The sequence below is a fragment of the Panthera onca genome, assembly GCF_046562875.1.
Source record: "Panthera onca isolate mPanOnc1 chromosome E1 unlocalized genomic scaffold, mPanOnc1 haplotype 2 h2.Chr16_ul_2, whole genome shotgun sequence".
Lineage (NCBI taxonomy): Eukaryota > Metazoa > Chordata > Mammalia > Carnivora > Felidae > Panthera > Panthera onca.
Genome location: NW_027675816.1, coordinates 1,134,641 through 1,153,762, shown reverse-complemented (window position 1 = coordinate 1,153,762; position 19,122 = coordinate 1,134,641). Strand labels below are relative to the sequence as shown.

The following is a 19,122-nucleotide window of genomic DNA, read 5'->3' as shown; positions in this document are numbered from 1 at the left end:
TGGGACCTATGGTCACTGTGTGGCAGTGAGAGACTCAAGTGGTTTTCAGGAATAATAAAGACAACAGGACCATCTCCCAATTTCCACAACAGAGACTAACTGGGAAATTATGGTGCTGGCTGAACCTGGCTCCCCTAAGTACCTACTATTTCCAGTTGAGGCTCTCAAACCAATGACTTAAGAAAATGCCCAGCCCCGACTCTTACTGTGTCCCATTTTGCTCTGGCTCGCTCTTCCTCAAATTTAGCAAACTCCTTCCGGTCATGGATGGTGATGAGGAGCTTCCAGATGAGCAGAGTAGCAAGGCCGATGAGCAAAATGGCCCCCATCACTGAGAGTAGGACCACCAGGATGTCAGGACCCTTGGGACACTCTGTCAGGAGAGAGCACAGAGCAGGGACGTTGTAAAGGCAACCTGACCAAGTAAGAAATTACTAGAAATCTCTCTGAGGGAAACAGGGCTTACAAAATAAATCAAAATTTTTAAAGGGGGGGGGGAGCACCAATATTTAAGACAGCAATAATCTGTCCTGAGTAGTTTAAATTAGAGGTCATAAGCAGGTCACCCCCGGTAGAATCTAACCTACTCAAGTGTTTATTAAAAAGTTGATTTTATGTTAACTCTACTGGATTTAAAACAAAAGCTTGATTAAATTTTTATTTTGTTGGCAGCATGGAATAATCAGGAGATTATCCCCCTAAAACTTCAGATTCTTCTTCTTCCCTTTAAAAACATGAATAAATAGAGGCGCCTGGGTGGCTCAGTCGGTTGAGCGTCTGACTTCGGCTCAGGTCATGATCTCACACTTTGTGGGTTCGAGCCCCGCATCAGGCTCTGTGCTGACTGCTTGCTCAGAGCCTGGAGCCTGCTTCAGATTCTGTGTCTCCTTCTCTCTCTGCCCCTCCCCTGCTCACGCTTTGTCTCACTCTGTTTCTCAAAAATAAATAAAAGTAAAAAAAAATTTTTTAAACATAAATAAAAAGGTCTGGAAACACTGCACCCACAGGGCAGCTCTGGTTAGATGTGAGTAGCTGCTGTCCCCTTTAGATGGGACACATTTTCTAGTTTGCCAGACTTGTCACCACCCTCTTTTCTCCACTAAACAGAGGCAACATGTTAACTTGTCATGGAGGCTGTGCTACTGTGGGTTCTGGAGCTAGACCGCCAGGGTTCGAATCCTGGCTGACAACTTACTTTGCTATGTGACCTTTGATAAACTATTTAACCTTTCTGGGTGTCTGTTTCCTATCTCTCCATGTTTAAAATGGAGAAAGTAATAGCACTGAATTCCAAAACTTATGAAGCATAGTTAAGTTAAATATATACTTTTAAAAATTGTTTTTAACGTTTATTTATTTTTGAGAGAGACAGAGCATGTATGGGGGAGGGGCAGAGAGACAGGGAGACACAGAATCCGAAGCAGGCTCCGGACTCCGAGCTGCCAGCACAGAGCCCAACGCGGGGCTCGATCTCACGAACTGTGAGATCATGACCTGAGCTGAAGTCGAACACCCACTGCGCCACCCAGGCACCCCAACTTATTTATTTTTTTAAGGATTATTTCTTTTTTAGAGAGAGAGAGAGAGAGAGTGCGCATGAGTGGGGGAGGAGCAGAGAGAGAGGGAGACACAGAATTTGAAGCAGGATCCAGGCTCTGAGCTGTCAGCACAGAGCCCAATAGGGGCTTGAACCCACGAACTGCAAGGTCGTGAGCTGAGCTGAAGTAGGACGCCTAACCAACTGAGCCACCCAGGCATCGGGCTCCATGCTGATCATGAAGCCTGCTTGGGATTCTCTCTCCCTCTCTCTCTGCCCCTCTCCCCAACTCGTGCATGCTCTCTCTCTCTCTCTCTCTCTCCCCCACAAAATAAATATTTAAAAAAAAAGAAACCTGTAAAAATAAACAAATAAGTTAAATATATTTAAAGAACTCAGAACACTGCCTAGCACAGACTCAGTGCTCAATAACTATCAGCTACCATTATTACTCGTGTTCTTGTTACACCTGTTTTCACTAATTTATTTACCTAGCTCCTTAGGCATTTGTATTTGTTTCTCTGGTTTGGATATGTACATCTCTGAGGGCTGGGAACCTAATGTCCTTGTTAGCACAGAGACCAGGAAGCCTGCCAACCCAGACAATATTTTGGGTTCCTTCCCAAAATATTTCGTCATCTTTAATCCTAACCCTATTGAAAGCCGACTTCCTGTTCAACCCTAGTCAACAACCAACACAGACAGAGGTGCATCACCCCTCTGAAGACCAAGCTGACTGTGCTCTGCAGAGCTCTGCTTCCCATAAACCACAGGTGTCTGATGGGTGACCTCACTCCAGTAACTTCTCAGGTGTTATGTAATTAGGTGTTTGAATATACGGGTATTGATGGGTCTGGAGAGGTGGTCATGCCTACTTTCCACACTGTCTCCCACCTTCTTCTCTAAACATACACCCTATGCTCACCACACATGACCCAAAAACAACCACCGATGCAGACCCAAGCTGGCTATTTCCCAAGCTACCAAATTATAACCTGTCTATAATTAAAGGAGCATCTGGAGAGAGGCTGTGAGGTTCCAGTGTCTGAGTTCCCAGGAGTGAAGGGCACCAGCTCTTCCGGGAACAACAATTATGAATTCTTGGGAAGAGAGGGCTGACCCTCAAACCTCAGAGTGAAATCTCTTCAATTCTGCATGTCAGTATGGGCAGGACAAGTAGAATGTCAAGAGGTCTTCAGGCAAAAACATCTATTAAGCATTTGTCCTGAAAGGAGTAGATGGCAGGATTCCCGGAAGAAGATGATGAGATCAGCTAGTCTCTAGAGAGCTCTCTCAGCCACGGTGATGAGGACCCATCGTGGAGACCCAAGGTCAGGAAAGACTGGGCAGGGCTGGCAGGTTTGACAAAAGCACAGGAAATCCAGTTAAACTTGAATTTCAGATAAACAATAATTTTTCAGCCTAAGTGGGTACTAAATGTTGAATGGGACATATTGTATTCGACGAGGCAACTCTATCTGGGAGTGATAAGGACCCAGCTCAGCGGAGCCCACTCCACATAGTAGGCTGAACACCACCCAGTCAAGGCCAAGCCCTTTGGCAGTGCTGTCTCTACTGCCTTGCAGTGGCCCAGCCCTTCAGGGAGACCATCCGCAAAGGCATGAGTTGGGGAAGAGAATGAGAATAATCCCCTCCTATGCTCTGGGACCTCAGATGACACATTCTGCACAAAGCCAGAACCCCTGAAAATAGTTGGGGGCGGTAGGTGAGAAGAGAGGTCAAATTCAGAATTCCAGGGCAACAAGATAGGGAATATGGGTCTGGGGTCCCATCTCCTCATGTGGAGGATGGAATCTACATCAGAAAAGCTACTCCACCCCCCACCCTGGGGGGTTATTTGTACCAGCTCAGGTTATCACCATCTTTCTGCCCCATAATTCCAAGTAGTGGATTCCATCTAAGAATATCAAGCCAAAAGATTTTGGTGTTACAGCAGAAGCACCTGCAAGGATTGTTATAGCAGAGATGAAGTAACGTTAAACCCCAAAGCAAGAACGTACTGCCCTTCAAAAATGAGAAAGCACAAAGGTGCAAATAGGGCGGGTGTGGAAAAAATCCATGAAACGTGTTAACACAGGTGGGCGGGAAAGTGTGAGGGGTCATGGCCAAATAATCCACATGTGCTCCCCCACAGATACATACCCAGACTCTGCCCTCTCCCCTTCCCATGTCAGCTTTCCCTTGAGTCGCTAAATAAAATTAAGGTCATACCCTTTCCTTTACCTTCCTTCTCCCTTCTGAAGGGTGAGAGCCCTGGGAAAGGCAGGTGAACAATATCACGGTAGGGGGCGCCATGCTCTCCGGTACCCATGCAGCCAGCAACACCCTGGCTGACCCGGATGTAGTAGAGCTTCTTTCCACTGTCACCCGCTTCCTTCTCCAAGCAGCCAAAGTTCTCCGAGCAGGTTATCAACATGTATGCAAGCCTGCCTGTCAACTCGAATAATCAGTCCTAGTAACTCATTCAAAACCCGTTTACTAAGTATCTTCTCTGTAGATGACTGAGCCAAGTATGGAGATATAACGATAGATAAGACAGATGGTTCGTGTGTTCGTGGGGCACGTGATCTACTGAGGGAGATGGGTGATTAAAGAAGCAAGTTAATGGTGGAATGAAGGCCCATCTAAGGGAAACACAGCTGCTCTGGGACTCAAACAGGAGCACCCAACCGAATCAGAAGAAAGGATGATGGAGGAGGTCTGAGAAGGCTCACTAGGGGAAGTGATGTGTCCAAAGCAGAGGCACTCAAATATTGGGGCGTCTCACAACTGCCAGGAGCACTATTCAAGAACACAGAGGCTGGGGACACCTGGGTGGCTCAGTCGGTTAAGTGTCTGACTTTGGCTCAGGTCATGATCTCACAGTTCATGGGTTCGAGCCCTGCGTTGGGCTCAGAGCCTGGAGCCTGCTTCGGATTCTGTGTCTCCCTCTCCCTCTGCCCCTCCCATCTTTCTCTCGACTCGTGCTCCATCTTTCTCTCAAAAAATGAATAAACATTTAAAAATGTAATAAAAAATCAAATAAAAAGAACATAGAGGCTCATGGAAGCAGCATGGGGCTCAGGACTCTCGATTTTTTAGCAAGGGGAACATAGAAAAGTTTGAGACCCACTTTCCTAAAGCAGGGGCCAGCAAGCTATTGTCTGGGAGCCAAATGTAGCTTGCCACCTGTCTTTCTAAATATACTTAGGCTTGTGCATTAAATATAGACTATGGCTGCCTTCCTGTTACAATGGCAGAGTAGTCATGGCAGAGACCACAAGGCCCACAAAGCCTAAAATATTTATTTTGAGACAGAGAAAGCACGAGTGGGTGAGGGGCAGAGAGAGAGAGAGAGAGAGAGAGAGAGAGAGAGAATCCCAAGCAGGCTCCACACTGTCAGTGCGGAGCACAATGTGGGGCTCAAACCGATGAACCATGAGATCATGACCTGAGCTGAAATCAGGAGTCACACACCTAACCAACTGAGCCGCCCAGGTGCCGCCAAAGCCTAAAATATTTAACCCCTGGCCCTGAACAGAAAGTGTTTGCTGGACCCTGGTCTGAAGGAGGATTTGAAGAAATTTCTACAGCTGTAGGAATCAACTGACGAGCAACCAACTGACTTAGTCTCTGCCTTCAGACATTGTTCCTTCACTCATAGAAGCTCCTGTCTACCCCCCGCCTTGGCACAGCCCTTGTCCCTCAGCAGTATCACTATCAATTTACATGTCCCTCTCCCCCTGGCCTGTGAGTGCCACATCTGCTTGATTTATTGTTATATTCCCAGCACCTAGTCTACTGGCTGATATACAATAAGTACTCGAAAATATTTTCTAGTGATTCATCGCTTCGTCTGTTGTGTAAGAGAAAGGAAGGAGACGGGGGTGGTAAGGGGAAGAGAGCTAATCTACTACACTGGATGGCGACAAACCTGTGGTTGGTCTGTGTATGACGGATGAGCTCCTCCTGCTTCCAGAAGGCTGTGAGAGCAAGCACTATCTTTTCAGTGCTCAGAACACCTTGGCTTGGTGCCTCAAAGCCAGTACTGTGTCTCATGGTGACCCTGGTAAGGTCAACACCTCAAAGCATCAGGCCTTCCTCTGAAGCAGCGAACAGGTTGCCCTTGGCAACCACCTGACCTTAAGTGGAGCGGATGCTGAAGAGTCCCAGACTTTAAATTCCTCACTTCTTAATACTGTCACCTCAAAAAAATGCCAGGATGTATTTTGTCCCTTCGTGGGATCCATATCTACCTTCTTCCTTTCCTTACTCACCTTCTTTTTCTGCCTCCTCAATTAGCAAGTCACTTTCTCACAAAGATTGGTATTTAAATATCTCCCACCCCCAGATGACAGGCCCTAACTTACCACTTGTAAGGTAGTCTTAACTTGGCTGTTCTGTGTAAGAGGCGTAATGGGTGGAAATTGCTGCCTAACGTGGCTCTCCCTCTCCCTATAGGTGCAGTGTCAGGGGCCCTGGCGGTTCACGTACCTGGCTCCTCTACCACATAGAGAATGGACTTTCCACTGGAGTCTTCATAGTACTGGAATCTGACAACACAGTCATCTTCATTCTTGTACGTGCAGTTCACTGCATCCTTGCCAGTATCCTCTGAGGAAGGGGAAAATATGGGAGAGTGAAAAACAAGGCAATTCCTGGAAGACGGGGCCATCCCCAAACCCCAGTCATGGGACTTCTGAGAAAGTATGCAACAGGAAACCCTATGCCTGACATTAGGCAAGATGCCTAGACTTGAGATGGCTGTTGTGCCTGGCAATTGCCTCTAGATGACCCTCGCTGCTGAATTTTGTCCCTCCCAGACCCTTTTTGGTTCGTATTCCTTCCCTTGGAAGGGACATGACAGAACACATGACACAGTGTGATTCAAAGCCTGGCTCTACCACCTGTCAGCTGCGTAATATTGGGGAAGTTACTTGACCTCATTGGCTCTTTCTTCATCTATGAAAGGAAAAGGATAACCCACCTCACAACACTGGTAGAGAACTAAATGATGTCAAGTGAACAGTACCTAATAGAGAAGGGTGTTCCCTTCCCTCTCTTTCCTTTCCCTCCTGGCTCAACTATTCTCAATAGTTTGTTGGCAAAGCCCTTACATTTCTTCCGTTTCTGCGTCTGATCCAGTGTTCCTCTCCAGAGCCAGCCTCTCTTCTCTGACTCCCATCACTTTTTTGTAGGCTTCACCCCTTCTAATTCTGAAGCCTCTTATTCTGACAGGGAAACTATAGGTGCCCCTCTATCATTTGCACCACGTCCTATAGTGATGCAACCAGACAGGTAAAACTGACACACGATGATGTTAAGCAAATGCACCAAGATCACAACACAAGTACGTGATGGAACAGAACTAAAACAGGAGTCTCAGAGCACACCAGACTTGAACTCAATGATTGTTTCTCGGCCTTTTGGCTAAGATCAAGTGTAGTATCAGACTTGAACTCAATGAGCCGCCCGAAAACTAGTGGTATAAGAGTACAGTGGAAAGAGTAAGGATTTCCAGATTCATTCTAAGCTTAACTTGTTCGGGCAAGTTATGTAGCTTTCCTGAGATTCAGTTTCCTCATCTGCAAAATGAAGATAACAACAGTACCACAGTTCTACTCTACTAGGTGGCTGAGAAAAAGACAAGATCATGTGTATGAAAAGATACTTGCCTAACTTTTATAAGTTACACAATTCCATACAAACAAGCATTTATCTTTATGATTATCATGGCACGGGGGTGGGGGTAAGAGAAATACTTTCAACTAACCTGAGATTCCCCTCTGGTCTAGGTAATAAAAACATCTCACATCTCTCTCAGCAGTCTTGCCCGCCTGAGCTAATCACAGCATACCGATTCTCCTCAGGAGGAAAAGCCGTCTCTTCAAACTCAATCCCCAAATCATGCCCCTCACCCCCCCCCCCCACCAGCCCCACTTCTGATATTAGCCAAAGGATCCAGAGAGCTGACCCTTTTCTGTAACACCCCAAGCCAGAAGCCGACTGACTGGCTGTGTCTCACTGTGGCTCTCACTGAAAACATGTTTCCTGCCTTCGTGAGAGACAGCTATCTCAGGAGAGATTGCCATCTCCCTAGACCAACCAATGCCTAGCTGACCCAGATAACATCAGATGTGCTGACAGCAACAAAGATTATCCCCTTTTTGGTCAAGGTGAAATTCAAACTACAATGACTGCAGGCAAGAGTTTTGCTCACCACTGTATTTTTATCTGTCTTATTCTAGGAAGGGCTCCAGAGAGCCAAAAAAGGCTACAGCATTATGATTTTAGCTAAAATCCATAAGGGTGAAGGTTTCCCTCCAAACCAGCAGAGCAGTATGCCTGGGCATTGCTGAACACTCTCAGTTAAGTAAACTCAGTAAATGGTTACTAGCCTCCTAAACTGACATCACCTAGCCTAGGTTTCTTCATCCGTAAAATGGGATGCATTGTCTTCCTCTCCCTGGGGAGGTCAAGTTAGGGTTGATTTCTACATACTTTAAAAGTTATCTGTAGGGTCTTGCTGAGTCTGTGGGTGCCGGGAAGCAGCAGAATGGGGAGGGACTGTGGAACAAATTAGCAGAGGGCACAAGAGGACTCAGGGAAGCTGGCCTTTATTAAGTGCCTAGTGTGCATCAGGTCTGTACAACATGCCTTTGAGGCAGGGATTACTCTTCCATTTTACTGATGAGACATAGACACGTTTTGGGATCAACTGAAAACTTCAGCAGCCGCATATGTGCACAATTCTAAGACATGCTGAGCTTACTGAGCTCCTTCACAGGCTCAATCTCATCACGACAGTAACGGCTGCAGGTATTTTCTTTATGTAGGTCTCCTCGGTCAAATTTCTTACACTCCACACACTTCCTAAAAGAGAGACGACACAGAGATTAAGACAAGGGAGGAGAGGGACGCCTGGGTGGCTCAGTCAGTTAAGCATCCGACTTCGGCTCAGGTCATGATCTCGCCGTCTTCGAGTTCGAGCCCTGTGAGTTTGAGCCCTGCGTCAGGCTCTGCGCTGACAGCTCAGAGTCTGGAGTCTGTTTGAGATTCTATGTGTCCCTCTCTCTGCCCCTCCCCAATTGCACTCTGTCTCTCTCTCTCTCTCTCAAAAATAAAGAAACAAAAAAGACGAGAGAGGAGCAAACCTACGTGTGTGTCAGTCCAGCTCTGACATCCACACACCAGAAAGCTGCCCCACCTTGGAAAACAAACACCGAAACAAAAACCCCTGTAAGACAATTCTGGGGGACCCAGAGGGTCGGGTCTGGAGTTCAGGGGTGGGAGTTCCTCCTCACCCAGAGGCAGGGCCTGGCAGGCAGAAGGCCCCAGTCCCCTCATTAAACTTCTTCATGTCCCATCCGAGAGTGTGACAGGAGGTAAGGCGTGTGCCACTTCGAGGAGCCTTAAAGGCAGAACCGGTCATGTAATCTGGGGACCCAGCACAAAAGAAGATGTCAGGCCCCTTGTTCAAAAATCCCTAAGCATTACAAGACAGTGCCAGCAGAGCGGTAAACCAAGCATGGGGCCCTTCTAAGCACAGGGCTCTGTACAAATGCACAGGTTGCATGCCTATGAGCCCAGCCCTGCTGAAAGTGGCAAGAGAAATGGCAGGAGCTTCCCCTGACCCCAGATGAGTGGAGTTTGTACTAGCGAACATCTCCTGTTTCACAGAATCCTTCATAACTCCAGCCCAACTCTCCCACACGATCGGAACATGAGAACGTTCCCCAGAAGTTCCCTGGTTTAGCCTTCCTCCCAACTCAGGGATTCAGGATGCCATCCCAGGAGAGGGGTTTCTCCAACTGGAGTCCAGCGGGTGCTACTTTGGCCCCTGCATGGTTGGCTCTCCCTCCCTCTTTGCCCAAACTTTTCCGTGGGAAGAGGAAAGCTAGCCTCTTAGCTGCAGCGGACGCCTCCTCCTGAAGCTTTGGTGAGTAAGAACCTGGAGGGTTGGGGATTCTAGCCTGGGGGACCCCCTCCCTCCTTCTAGCACCCGACTGGCTCCAACTCACTTCTCTGCCCACTCACTTCTTAAAGGTGCAGGCGTCAGGGCAGGTGGGGCACTTCTCACAGGTGTCCCCGTAGGAGCCGGGCTGGATGCACTTGCAGCTGCCGCACTTACACTCGCCCCGGCCGCTGCACAGCAGCCCGTTGCTGGACATGCAGGTGTCGGTGCGCGTGGTACAGTTGCAGTAGAAGCCGGTCCAGTCGGAGTCACACAGACAGTCCCCACAGCTGCACTGGCCGTGACCTGAAAGCACACAGCCCGAGGGGGCGGGCAGCAGGTGAGGGGCCCCAACCCGTGGCTCAGCCTGCTCTCCAGCTTTACCCTCATCCACCCTCCTCCCACGGCCACTCATTAACACCCCACGGAAGCGTCACCACCTTCTATCCTTCTAGCCTCATGCTGCTAGCTCTGCCTTGACGCCCTTTCGTCCTGTGATCGCTACCAAACTCCCACTTACCTTTCGAAGCTCAACTCAAAAGTTCCTTCCCCTCCATAACTTTTTCTGACCTCCCCGGAGCAAATTGTCTACTACGTGTTCTCCCAGCACTTACATATGCCTCTATTTTAACCCTCATGACCAGCCCATTTGCTTGCCTATCTGTTTCTCTTTCTAGATTTTGAGCTCCACAGTGAGAGAGGACATATCAATTTGTCCGTCGGCAGGGATTAGCGTAACGTCTGAAATACAGTAGGCATGCAATTAATGTTTCTTTATCCATTTATGCAACAAATATTTATTGAGCTCACACTGGGCACTGGAGATTCGGCAGTGAATGAGACAGGAAAGGTCCCTATTACCGTGGAGCTTGTGTCCTAGTTAAGTTCCTGGGTAGGGTGCCTGGTGGCTCAGTTGGTTAAGCATCTGACTCTTGATTTCAGCTCAGGTCATGATCTCACGGTTTGGTTAGTGAGGTCAAGCCCTGCATCAGGCTCTGGGCTGACAGCCTGGAGCCTGCTTGGGATTCTCTCTCTCCCTGTCTCTCTCTCACACACAAAATAAGTAAATAAACATTAAAAAAGAAAAAAAAATCCTGGGAACCACACACACATTCACCAGCATGTGCCCTGTGTTGTATCATCACAGTACTGCAGAGAGCCATCAGCCCTAGTAGGAAAGACCTACTCACTTTACTGCATGAATGTAGGAATGGGAAAGAGAGATTGGGGTAGGGGGTAGATTGGTTAAATGCAGGTGTTAACTCTCAGTGCTACATCCCCCTAATCACTTAACAAGGCTTGAAAACTTGGCTCTCCCAAACTCAGAAGAAAGGGTGACTCATTCTCAAGGATTCCGAATCAGGAAGAAGTGGATGAATAATAAAAATCTGACTGTTAATCAGAGGAAAGGCAGGGAGCCAAGGGGAAGTAACCTCAACGGGTCTCAAAATCATGTCACTGTGTGAGCGGATGGGCCCCAAGATGGTGGAGGAGAGCGAGGTGCATAGGCTCAAACAGACACTAGCTGGCATCTTCTGCTCCCCAGGGACCCCAGTGGGTCTGACTAGAGGCCCTTGGTCAATGAGTCTCTCTGCCAGTGATCCTAGCACCATCCTCTATTCAAGACTCAGACACACCTTTGCTGCCTTGGAAAGAGATGTCTGCTTCTTTCTGGATGGCAAACATAAGGTCAGCTGCCCCAGCTCCAAATATCTGGAGAGTAGAGCCCGCTCCACCCGGAGGCAAAGGGAATGGTCTTGTGTAACCTTTGTCCACCAGTCATTGGCCCAGGTCTGAGGGCAAGACAGCTCCTGTCAGCTGAAGATAATTCCAAGGAAGGGGCAGCTGTGAGCCATTATCAGCAGCCCTAACAGCAGCTGGAGGGGCCCCACAGTGTCTACTACAAGCAGCTTTCAGTGATGGCTCCCGAACAGGGAAAGGCAGACGCCACAGAGGTCTGGCAGCACCCGGAGGCCTCCGCCTCCTCAGAAACCCTTGTCCCATAGTGTTTCCTTTGTGAGGCCAAACAAAGTAACCTTTGAGAAGATGGTCTGCCAGGCCAGCCACGGAGCGAGGCTGGAAGTAGAGTGGCGGGCCGGAGCCGGCAGGCCGAGCCCGAGCCCTGGCAGGGTCAGCCCTCAGAAGGAAGCTACAGTGCGGTAATGTCACAGGACTGGCATCCCTCCAGCAAAAGGGTGGCTGAGCCTGGGTTCACAGCAAAGTCAGAGGAGGAGGGTGAGAAATGAAGAGAGAGTGTAAGAAAGAGGAGGGAAATAGAAAAGAAGGCAGCAGGGGAGGGGTGGAGATGAGGGAGGGGGAGGGGTAAGGGAGGAGCAAGTATTTTAGGTCAGAGGGAATGACCTCTCCCTATAGAGCGTGACTCCCAGGCCGATGTCAGCCCCACTCCTCCCTGCCTTATGAGCCGACCCTTTGTCTGACATCCTACTTCCTCCATGAAGCCACCCAGGCCTCCTCTGTTCACACTGGGTCTCTCTCCAGGAGACTCCTATAACATTCCCCAGGGACAACTCACTTCTTTTCTTTAATTTTTTAAAAATGTTTTATTTATTTTTGAGAGACAGAGTGAGAGTGGGTGGAGGGGCAGAGAGAGGGGAAGACACAGAATCGGAAGCAGGCTCCAGGCTCTGAGCTGTCAACACAGAGCCCAACGCGGGGCTCAAACTCACAAACCACGAGATCATGACCTGAGCCGAAGTTGGACGCTTAACCAACTGAGCCACCGAGGCGCCCCAAGGACGCCTCACTTCTAAGATCTGGCACGTTCTGCCTCATGTTGTGAATTATCCTCAGGTAAGTTAATTAAGGGCAAAACTGTCTTATTCATGCCTCCCTATCCCACAACACTACAGCACAGAACCTGGCTCAGGGGTGTCTGATCAATCTATGCTCATGGATGTCCCTCGGGGAGAAGGATGAGTCCCTCGGGGAGAAGGATGCACTCCCTGATGTTTCCGAAGGAAGTGCTGATAACAGATGACCACAAAAGACCATGCCTCCAGCGGGGAGGGGGAAGGCCAGAGGCTGGGGAAATGGCTAAGTCATAGCATGCCCCCCTCGTGAGCCACTGCTTGCAGCAAAGAACAGACCAGGCCAGCAGCCCAGGGAAGAGACAATGGTGAACTGGTCTACAAACTGAGTGGTCAGGAATCACGCATGCCCCCTGTTCACCCGTGTGGACTGAGCGCCTGGCACAGAACAGGTGCTCAATAAGTGTGTGTCCCTGAGCATCCGTCACTGGGGAGTGTGACGGCAGCACCACAGGATCCAGACCTGCAGCCAGTAGGCACACAACACCCGGGCTGGCAGTGGGGGAGGGAGGCCTCTGAGCTGCTGCCTGGGGTTCCCTCCTGAATTGGGTGGAGCGCATTGCTGACGAGCTGTGCTTGCACCAGTGAGAGGCAGGAAGCAGGCTGCTGAACCCGATGGCTTTGTTTCGCAGCATCGGTGGGGCCAGCAGCTGAAGGAAACACACTCTGCCCGCGGTCCCTCCCACCCTGCCTCATACCAGACCAGGAACCAGGAGGCTTGGAGGACAAGTGGCCCTCCCTCTGTCCCTGGTGCCCCCAAGGGGCTATCTGTAGGCCTCACGTAGGACAACCCTCTTCCCCTCAGCCCCACCCTACTCCCCGTGGTCTCCCACATCAAACTTACCATTCCTTTTGGTACTCTGAATATGATGTAAGTACTATTCACTAGTAAAATGAGCTGAAATGCCTCCCTCACCCTCTAATTCAAACTGCTGTTGGGGGGTCCGTGCCTGATCTCTTTCTCCCCTAATCTCCCTGCTACCATTTTTTTCCAATCTCTGTCAAATTTTGCTGACATGAATAAAGGAAACAATGTTGTAGATAATAAAAAGAAGTCTTTTTTATGTGACTTGGGCATGTTTTAGAATGACATAGATTTATGGGGCACCTGGGTGGCTCAGTCAGTTAAGCCTCCGACTTCAGCTCAGGTCATGATCTTAAGGTTTGTGAGTTCGAGCCCCATGTCGGGCTCTGTGCTGACAGCTTAGAACCTGGAGCCCACTTCGGATTCTGTGTCTCCCTCTCTCTCTCTCTCTCTGCCCCTCCCTCACTCATGCTCTGTCTCTGTCTCTGTCTCTCTCTCTCTCTCTCTCAAGAATAAATAAACATTAAAAAAAATTTTTTAAGTTTTTTTAGAATCAAATTGTTTTTTTAACATTTCTTATTGAGAGACAGAGACAGAGACAGAGCATGGGCACAGGAGGAGCAAAGAGAGAGGGAGACACAGAATCTGAAGCAGGCTCCAGGCTCTGAGCAGTCAGCACAGAGCCTGACGCAGGGCTGAAACTCACAAACTGCAAGATCATGACCCGAGCTGAAGTAGGATGCTTAACCAACTGAGCCACCAGGTGCCCCCTTTTTAATTTTTTTTTAAAAGAATGACATAGATTTACCTTTCTAATCAAGTTTTCATATACATATATATATATACATATATATATATATATAAATTTTAAAGTTTATTTATTTGAGAGAGAGAGCGAGCTCAAGCAGGAGAGGGGCAGAGAGAGAGGGAGAGAGAATCCTAAGCAAGCTCCACAGTGTCAGGGAGGAGCCCATCGTGGGGCTTAAACTCACAAACCCTGAGATTGTGACCTGAGCCGAAATCAAGAGTCAGTTAACCATCTGAACCACACTGGCAGCCCTTTCTAATCAAGCTTTCTTAAAGGCAGATGTTAAAGTGAACATCTGGTTGGATTAGTTCGGCTCCTTTAAGCCCCATTGCAAAGGAAGCCAATCTCCGCCATAGATTTGATCACCAAAGAAGCCAATTATAATCTGTGTTAATTAACCACACAATACACCCATAAACCAATCCTAAACAACTTGCAAATGTCTTTGATCTCTCTGTCACAAGAGGAATCAAGCCTCAGAGACCATAATCCAGCGAAAACCTATCCCCAGTGCCCCAGGAACTACTCAGGCTGCCTAGTTGCCTCTGCAAGTATTGTCAGCACATACAGACGACATTCACATTAGTTCCACTTGGTCTAGCTGGGGAAGTAGCCTAGGAGCAGTCTTTAGGGCAAGGAAAGACCAGGTTGAGATTTTCCGTGGGCCTCAAGACTTTACTGAATTTTGTAATGAGAAGGACAAAAAGTATCCTGCAGGTAGAAGGAGCCAAAATCGTAACCCCCAGTTTGCAGGCTGGGCCTCTCAATGGCAATCCTTTCCCATGTCTGTGCTGTCCAGCATGCCACGAGCCACGTGGAGCTCCTGAGCAACAGAGGAAATGAATTTTTCATTTTTCATTTATTTTTTAAATTTTTTTAAGTTCATTTGAGAGAGAGGAAAAAAAAAAAAACCTCCAATGGGGGAGGGGCAGAGAGAGAGAGAGAATCCCAAGCGGGCTCTATGCAGTCAACACCCTGGCAGTGCAGTCAGAGCTTTAACCTACTGAGCCACCCAAGCGCCCCTCATTTTTCATTTAACTTAAATTTATTTAAATTTTATTTAAGTTATAATTCAATGTGACTAATTTACAAATAAATAGCCACACGGGGCTACTATATCTGACAGCACAGATCTAGAATCCAAAACGTTATAGTGCCAATAGCGATAACAAAATAGTGCCAGCATGTAAAAAGAGCTTATGATTTTCCACTCATTGTTCCGAGTGTATTGGCTGTTAAACGTGCTCCATTGCCTTGCTTTTTTACTATTTTCCAAGTCTTGTCATGAAAAGACAAATTCATGTAAAATAATTACTACCAACTTTACTACGCATTCTGATACCATGCAGTTTCCGAATCTGTAACTACTAAAAATCTAATTACCAGCAGCCAGAGATTTTTTTTTTTAACCTAAAAAGGGAGTTGTTCCGCATCCTTGAAATGATCAAGAGCCAGTGATTTAAAGTATTAGCAGGATGGCAGGTGGAAGAAAAGAAAATAACGGTCTTCACCTTCAGGCTCCCCCACTCGTTCCCATGCTCCAGGAGAGCAGAGGCTCCCTTCCGCTGTGTACCCCAGGAGCAAGGACGCGGGGAGCAGAGCGGAATTACAGAGAACCTCCTTCCTGTCTTCTGCCGTTGGAGTGGAAGGACCATCCACTCGGCTCTGCCTGCTGGGCCTTCCTGTGCCCACCTAAGCCCCGGCCTAAGTTTCCAGAGGCTGTGGATGTGCGAGCGAGCGTGCGCGGGTACAGGGGCGGGAGGGTGTGCAGTTTCACTCACCTGAGCACATCTCCCCCTTATAGCGGACGCAGGAGAAGTCATCACACTCGCAGTACTTGCCCGTGATCTTGCCAAAGTCACTGCTGTGGCAGACGCACTGGCCACACAGGCACTCGCCCCGCTGGCTGCAGGCGGGCTGGCCCTCCCGGGGGCTGCACTCTTCCTGCTGCGAGGGGCGGTAGTCCTCTTCGGAGCACTCGCACTGGGACCCCAGCCACCCGGGCCCGCAGCGGCACACCCCACACTCAAAGGTCCCGTTGCCATTGTTGCAGCGGCGGCTGTAAGGCTCAGCATGGGCCTGGCACGCACAGTCACAGTCGAAGGTGACCTGAACGGTGAGGCTGTCTTTGAAGCCTACAGGCTTGATGGTGAAGGACTTCTCCCTCTCCTGCGGGCAGCCTCGCACCTTGGCCTCAATGCTGAAGCTCACCTGGGTGGAAAGGAAGACCGCATTCAAACACAGGCGCACCCTGTTATCACTCCAGCCCTGGAGGGAAAGAAGCCCCGCCCTGCCCCGCCCTGCCCCGCCCTGCCCTGCCCGGGAATATCCAAACTGGGTGTCTCATCCCCCAGCAACCTGGAGTTCCTCAGCCTCCAAATGACCAAGGTCTGCAAAGCAAAAAGAAAAGCCTGGGGACAGTTGTCCAGTTGTATCTGGTTGGGTGCACAGACATAATTTACAGTCAGGAGAGAGGTTGGTTTTGGTTTTTTTTATATATATATCTATTTTTTGGGAGACTGCAAGTGGGGGAAGGGCAGAGAGAAGGACAGAGGATCTGAAGCAGGCTCTGCGCTGACAGACTGACAGCAGTGAGCCTGAGGTGGGGCTCGAACTCACGAACTACAAGATTATGACCTGAGCTGAAGTTGGATGCTCAACCAACTGAGCCACCCAGGTGCCCCTGGATATGTGTGTGTGTGTGTGTGTGTGTGTGTGTGTGTGTGTGTGTGTTTTAATTCCACCTGTGAAATAAGCCAGCTCAAGCAGAACAGAACCTGTGATCTTATAAAAATTCTTCTCTGGCCAATGAAGCCAGCTGGACTGATTATACACAAGGTCAGTCAGCCAGACACACAAAGCACTATATGGCACCACACGATGCCACACAGTGACCAAAGGCTCAGGATCTACTGTTTAATTTCCATATAGTACATCATCACTTGTGCAGTCAAACACCTTTCCGGCCAATATTTCTTAGACAGGATATGTGCACATGTTCTAGAATATAGATAGGTGTACGGACAGATGGATGGACCTAGATACAGAAATGATAGAGATACAGATGATACCGGTGATAGAGATATAGCTATCCCCCTTTCTGCTTCCCTCCCTCTTCACCAACCCCTCCCCCCATCGGCAGAAGCAGAAGAGAACCAGTAAGGAAAGAAAGCCATAGAGGCCACAGAGGGACCTGAGAGGCAAAATGAACATTTGCGTTCTGGAAGTCTATGACAGTGGGTATTTGGTATTTTTGCCTGTTCCATTTGCTGTTGAATCTCCAGCAGCGAATGATGCCTGGCACAAAGTTGGCGCTCAGCAACTATCGGTAGATGTGACTGCCGTTTCACATTGTAGAGGAAAGACAGGTATTACCTTAGGGGAGGCTGGAGACTGGGCCAAAGGTAAGAAATATTTTCATTTGCAATCAGCTGTGCATAAACAAACAGAGGTAAGCTAAACGCAAGTTTTTTAAAAATCTCCACGTAGCGGAGAAGTTTAGACAACAGGAGTCAGAGGAAAAGGTTGGCAGCTCCGTTATATCCAACTTGTAATGACCTTCGGGAAGAAGGTGCAGGGGAGGAATGGAAGGGTGCCCACAGACGCTCAGGGGCAAAGGCCAGGGTCAGAGCTGAAGCTTCAGCCCCTGCCCAGCCCAGCCCACCTCACCGTGTCTCCAATCTTGAGTCCGACACAAGACTTGAGCCCAGGGATGACCTCGTTGTTGAGACAGGTGGCGTTGAAGGATAGAGACAGCTCCTCGGGGAGGTCCCGCACTTCCAGCTCTACTTTAGAGCGGATTTTCTGAGCAGAAAGGGGGCAAAAGAAGGTTAAGGAGATGAGCCGAGAGGAAGTAGACAGGAACCAATTCCACCCCAAGTAAAATACCAGGTGGCCATGGACTCACCGCGGCAGTGCTGGGTGCTGGGGTTTGCTTAGAAGCTGCCAGAGGAGAGCATCCTTAGGAGCCTATTTCTTACAATATTTCCTGCCCAAGGTCTGCTCCTCTCTCTCTCTCTGTGCCCCCTGGTGTCTAGTTGAATCTGGGTAAAATCTAAACCAGCCACACCCTCCTGCAAGCCTCAGAGACATGCAAAAAGGGAGGGCTAGCACTGGTCACCTTGGATAGTAGCTTTTTTTACCTAATTTTTAACCAACCTCATCTTCCCCTTGGCTCAGCTCCCTCTTCTCTCTATTGTTGGAGCCCTATCCCTCACCCTGTCCTTCCTCATCACCACCCCCAACCTCTCTTTCCTTTCCACCTTCTCTAAGCTCTTCCACCCACTGCTCCTGACACTCCCTGGCAATTCTTTCTGAGCCATTTCCCTCTCAGAAGGCTGCATTCCTCCCAGTGCTGGCCATCAGCCAGCCTCTAGAAGAATAAGAGGAAGGCAGTGAAGGCTGCATCGTGGACTCACATCCAGGACTCCAAAATCTGCGTTCCCTCCTGGGGAATGCCGAGTGAGGTGGATTCTTAGCAGACCCAACCCCAGTGCGAGACACTTACCCCATAAGCATCAACAATGAGCTGAAGGACGTTGCTGGAATTGGCAGACAGAACCCCCACTGTCGTCCCTGGGATGAGCTCGCTATAGTTCTAGAAGGTAAGACAGAGAGATGTGCAAGGCTGACTAAATGAAGAGGGTGATCTCAAAAGCCCTCCCCAAATCAGAATGAGGGTCTTGAAACGAAGATTGAGGGAAGGATGGGATATTTTACTTGTCACTTCCAGGAACAAACCTAGCAGTTTTGCAGCCCTGAGAAAAATTATAAAGAACTTCTCACACCCCTCTCCCCCAATAAATTACTCCCCTCCAGCACCACAAACACCAACACACCCATCCCGTGAGGTTCAAGGTTGGAGGAGAGAGACCATAAAAAGGAACCATTTGCCCCTGGGAATAGGCTGGAGGAGGGGCTTTCCTGGTTGGGAAGCATGGCCCGTGCTAGTGTGCCTGGGTTCCCAGAGACGGCTCCACCCAATACAGACCCCACTCCCGAAATCCCTGAAGGCACAGTCACCTGGTAGAGACTGACTACATTTTCCGTTACAGCAAAGATCAAATTGATGTTTTTCTGGGATAGCTTCTCGGTCATCAGCCCCAGAGAGGGATAATCCTGTAAAATGGGAGGATGTGGAAGTCAGTTAAGAATTCACCTGAATTCTACACCTTAGAACTTGGCTGATTT

The 19,122-nt window shown here is 48.9% G+C and overlaps 1 protein-coding gene and 1 pseudogene across 2 annotated transcripts in view; one reads left to right on the top strand and one right to left on the bottom strand.

Moving 5' to 3' along the window:
* LOC144614272 (integrin beta-3) overlaps positions 1 to 19,122 on the bottom strand; it is a 55,403-nt gene that overhangs the window by 4,240 nt on the left and 32,041 nt on the right. The window contains exons 7-14 of one of the 2 annotated variants that reach the window (XM_078437039.2): positions 18,955 to 19,050; positions 18,440 to 18,529; positions 17,602 to 17,736; positions 15,714 to 16,143; positions 9,575 to 9,797; positions 8,310 to 8,410; positions 6,032 to 6,151; positions 207 to 373 (exon numbers count right to left, since the gene is read on the bottom strand). In XM_078437039.2, coding sequence (XP_078293165.1) covers positions 207 to 373; positions 6,032 to 6,151; positions 8,310 to 8,410; positions 9,575 to 9,797; positions 15,714 to 16,143; positions 17,602 to 17,736; positions 18,440 to 18,529; positions 18,955 to 19,050 — 1,362 coding nt within the window. Of the gene's footprint in view, positions 1 to 206; positions 374 to 2,668; positions 2,890 to 6,031; positions 6,152 to 8,309; positions 8,411 to 9,574; positions 9,798 to 15,713; positions 16,144 to 17,601; positions 17,737 to 18,439; positions 18,530 to 18,954; positions 19,051 to 19,122 lie in introns of those variants that run through there. The other variant, XM_078437040.2, reaches the window with a different exon arrangement.
* Positions 6,948 to 7,102, top strand: LOC144614428 (U2 spliceosomal RNA; annotated as a pseudogene).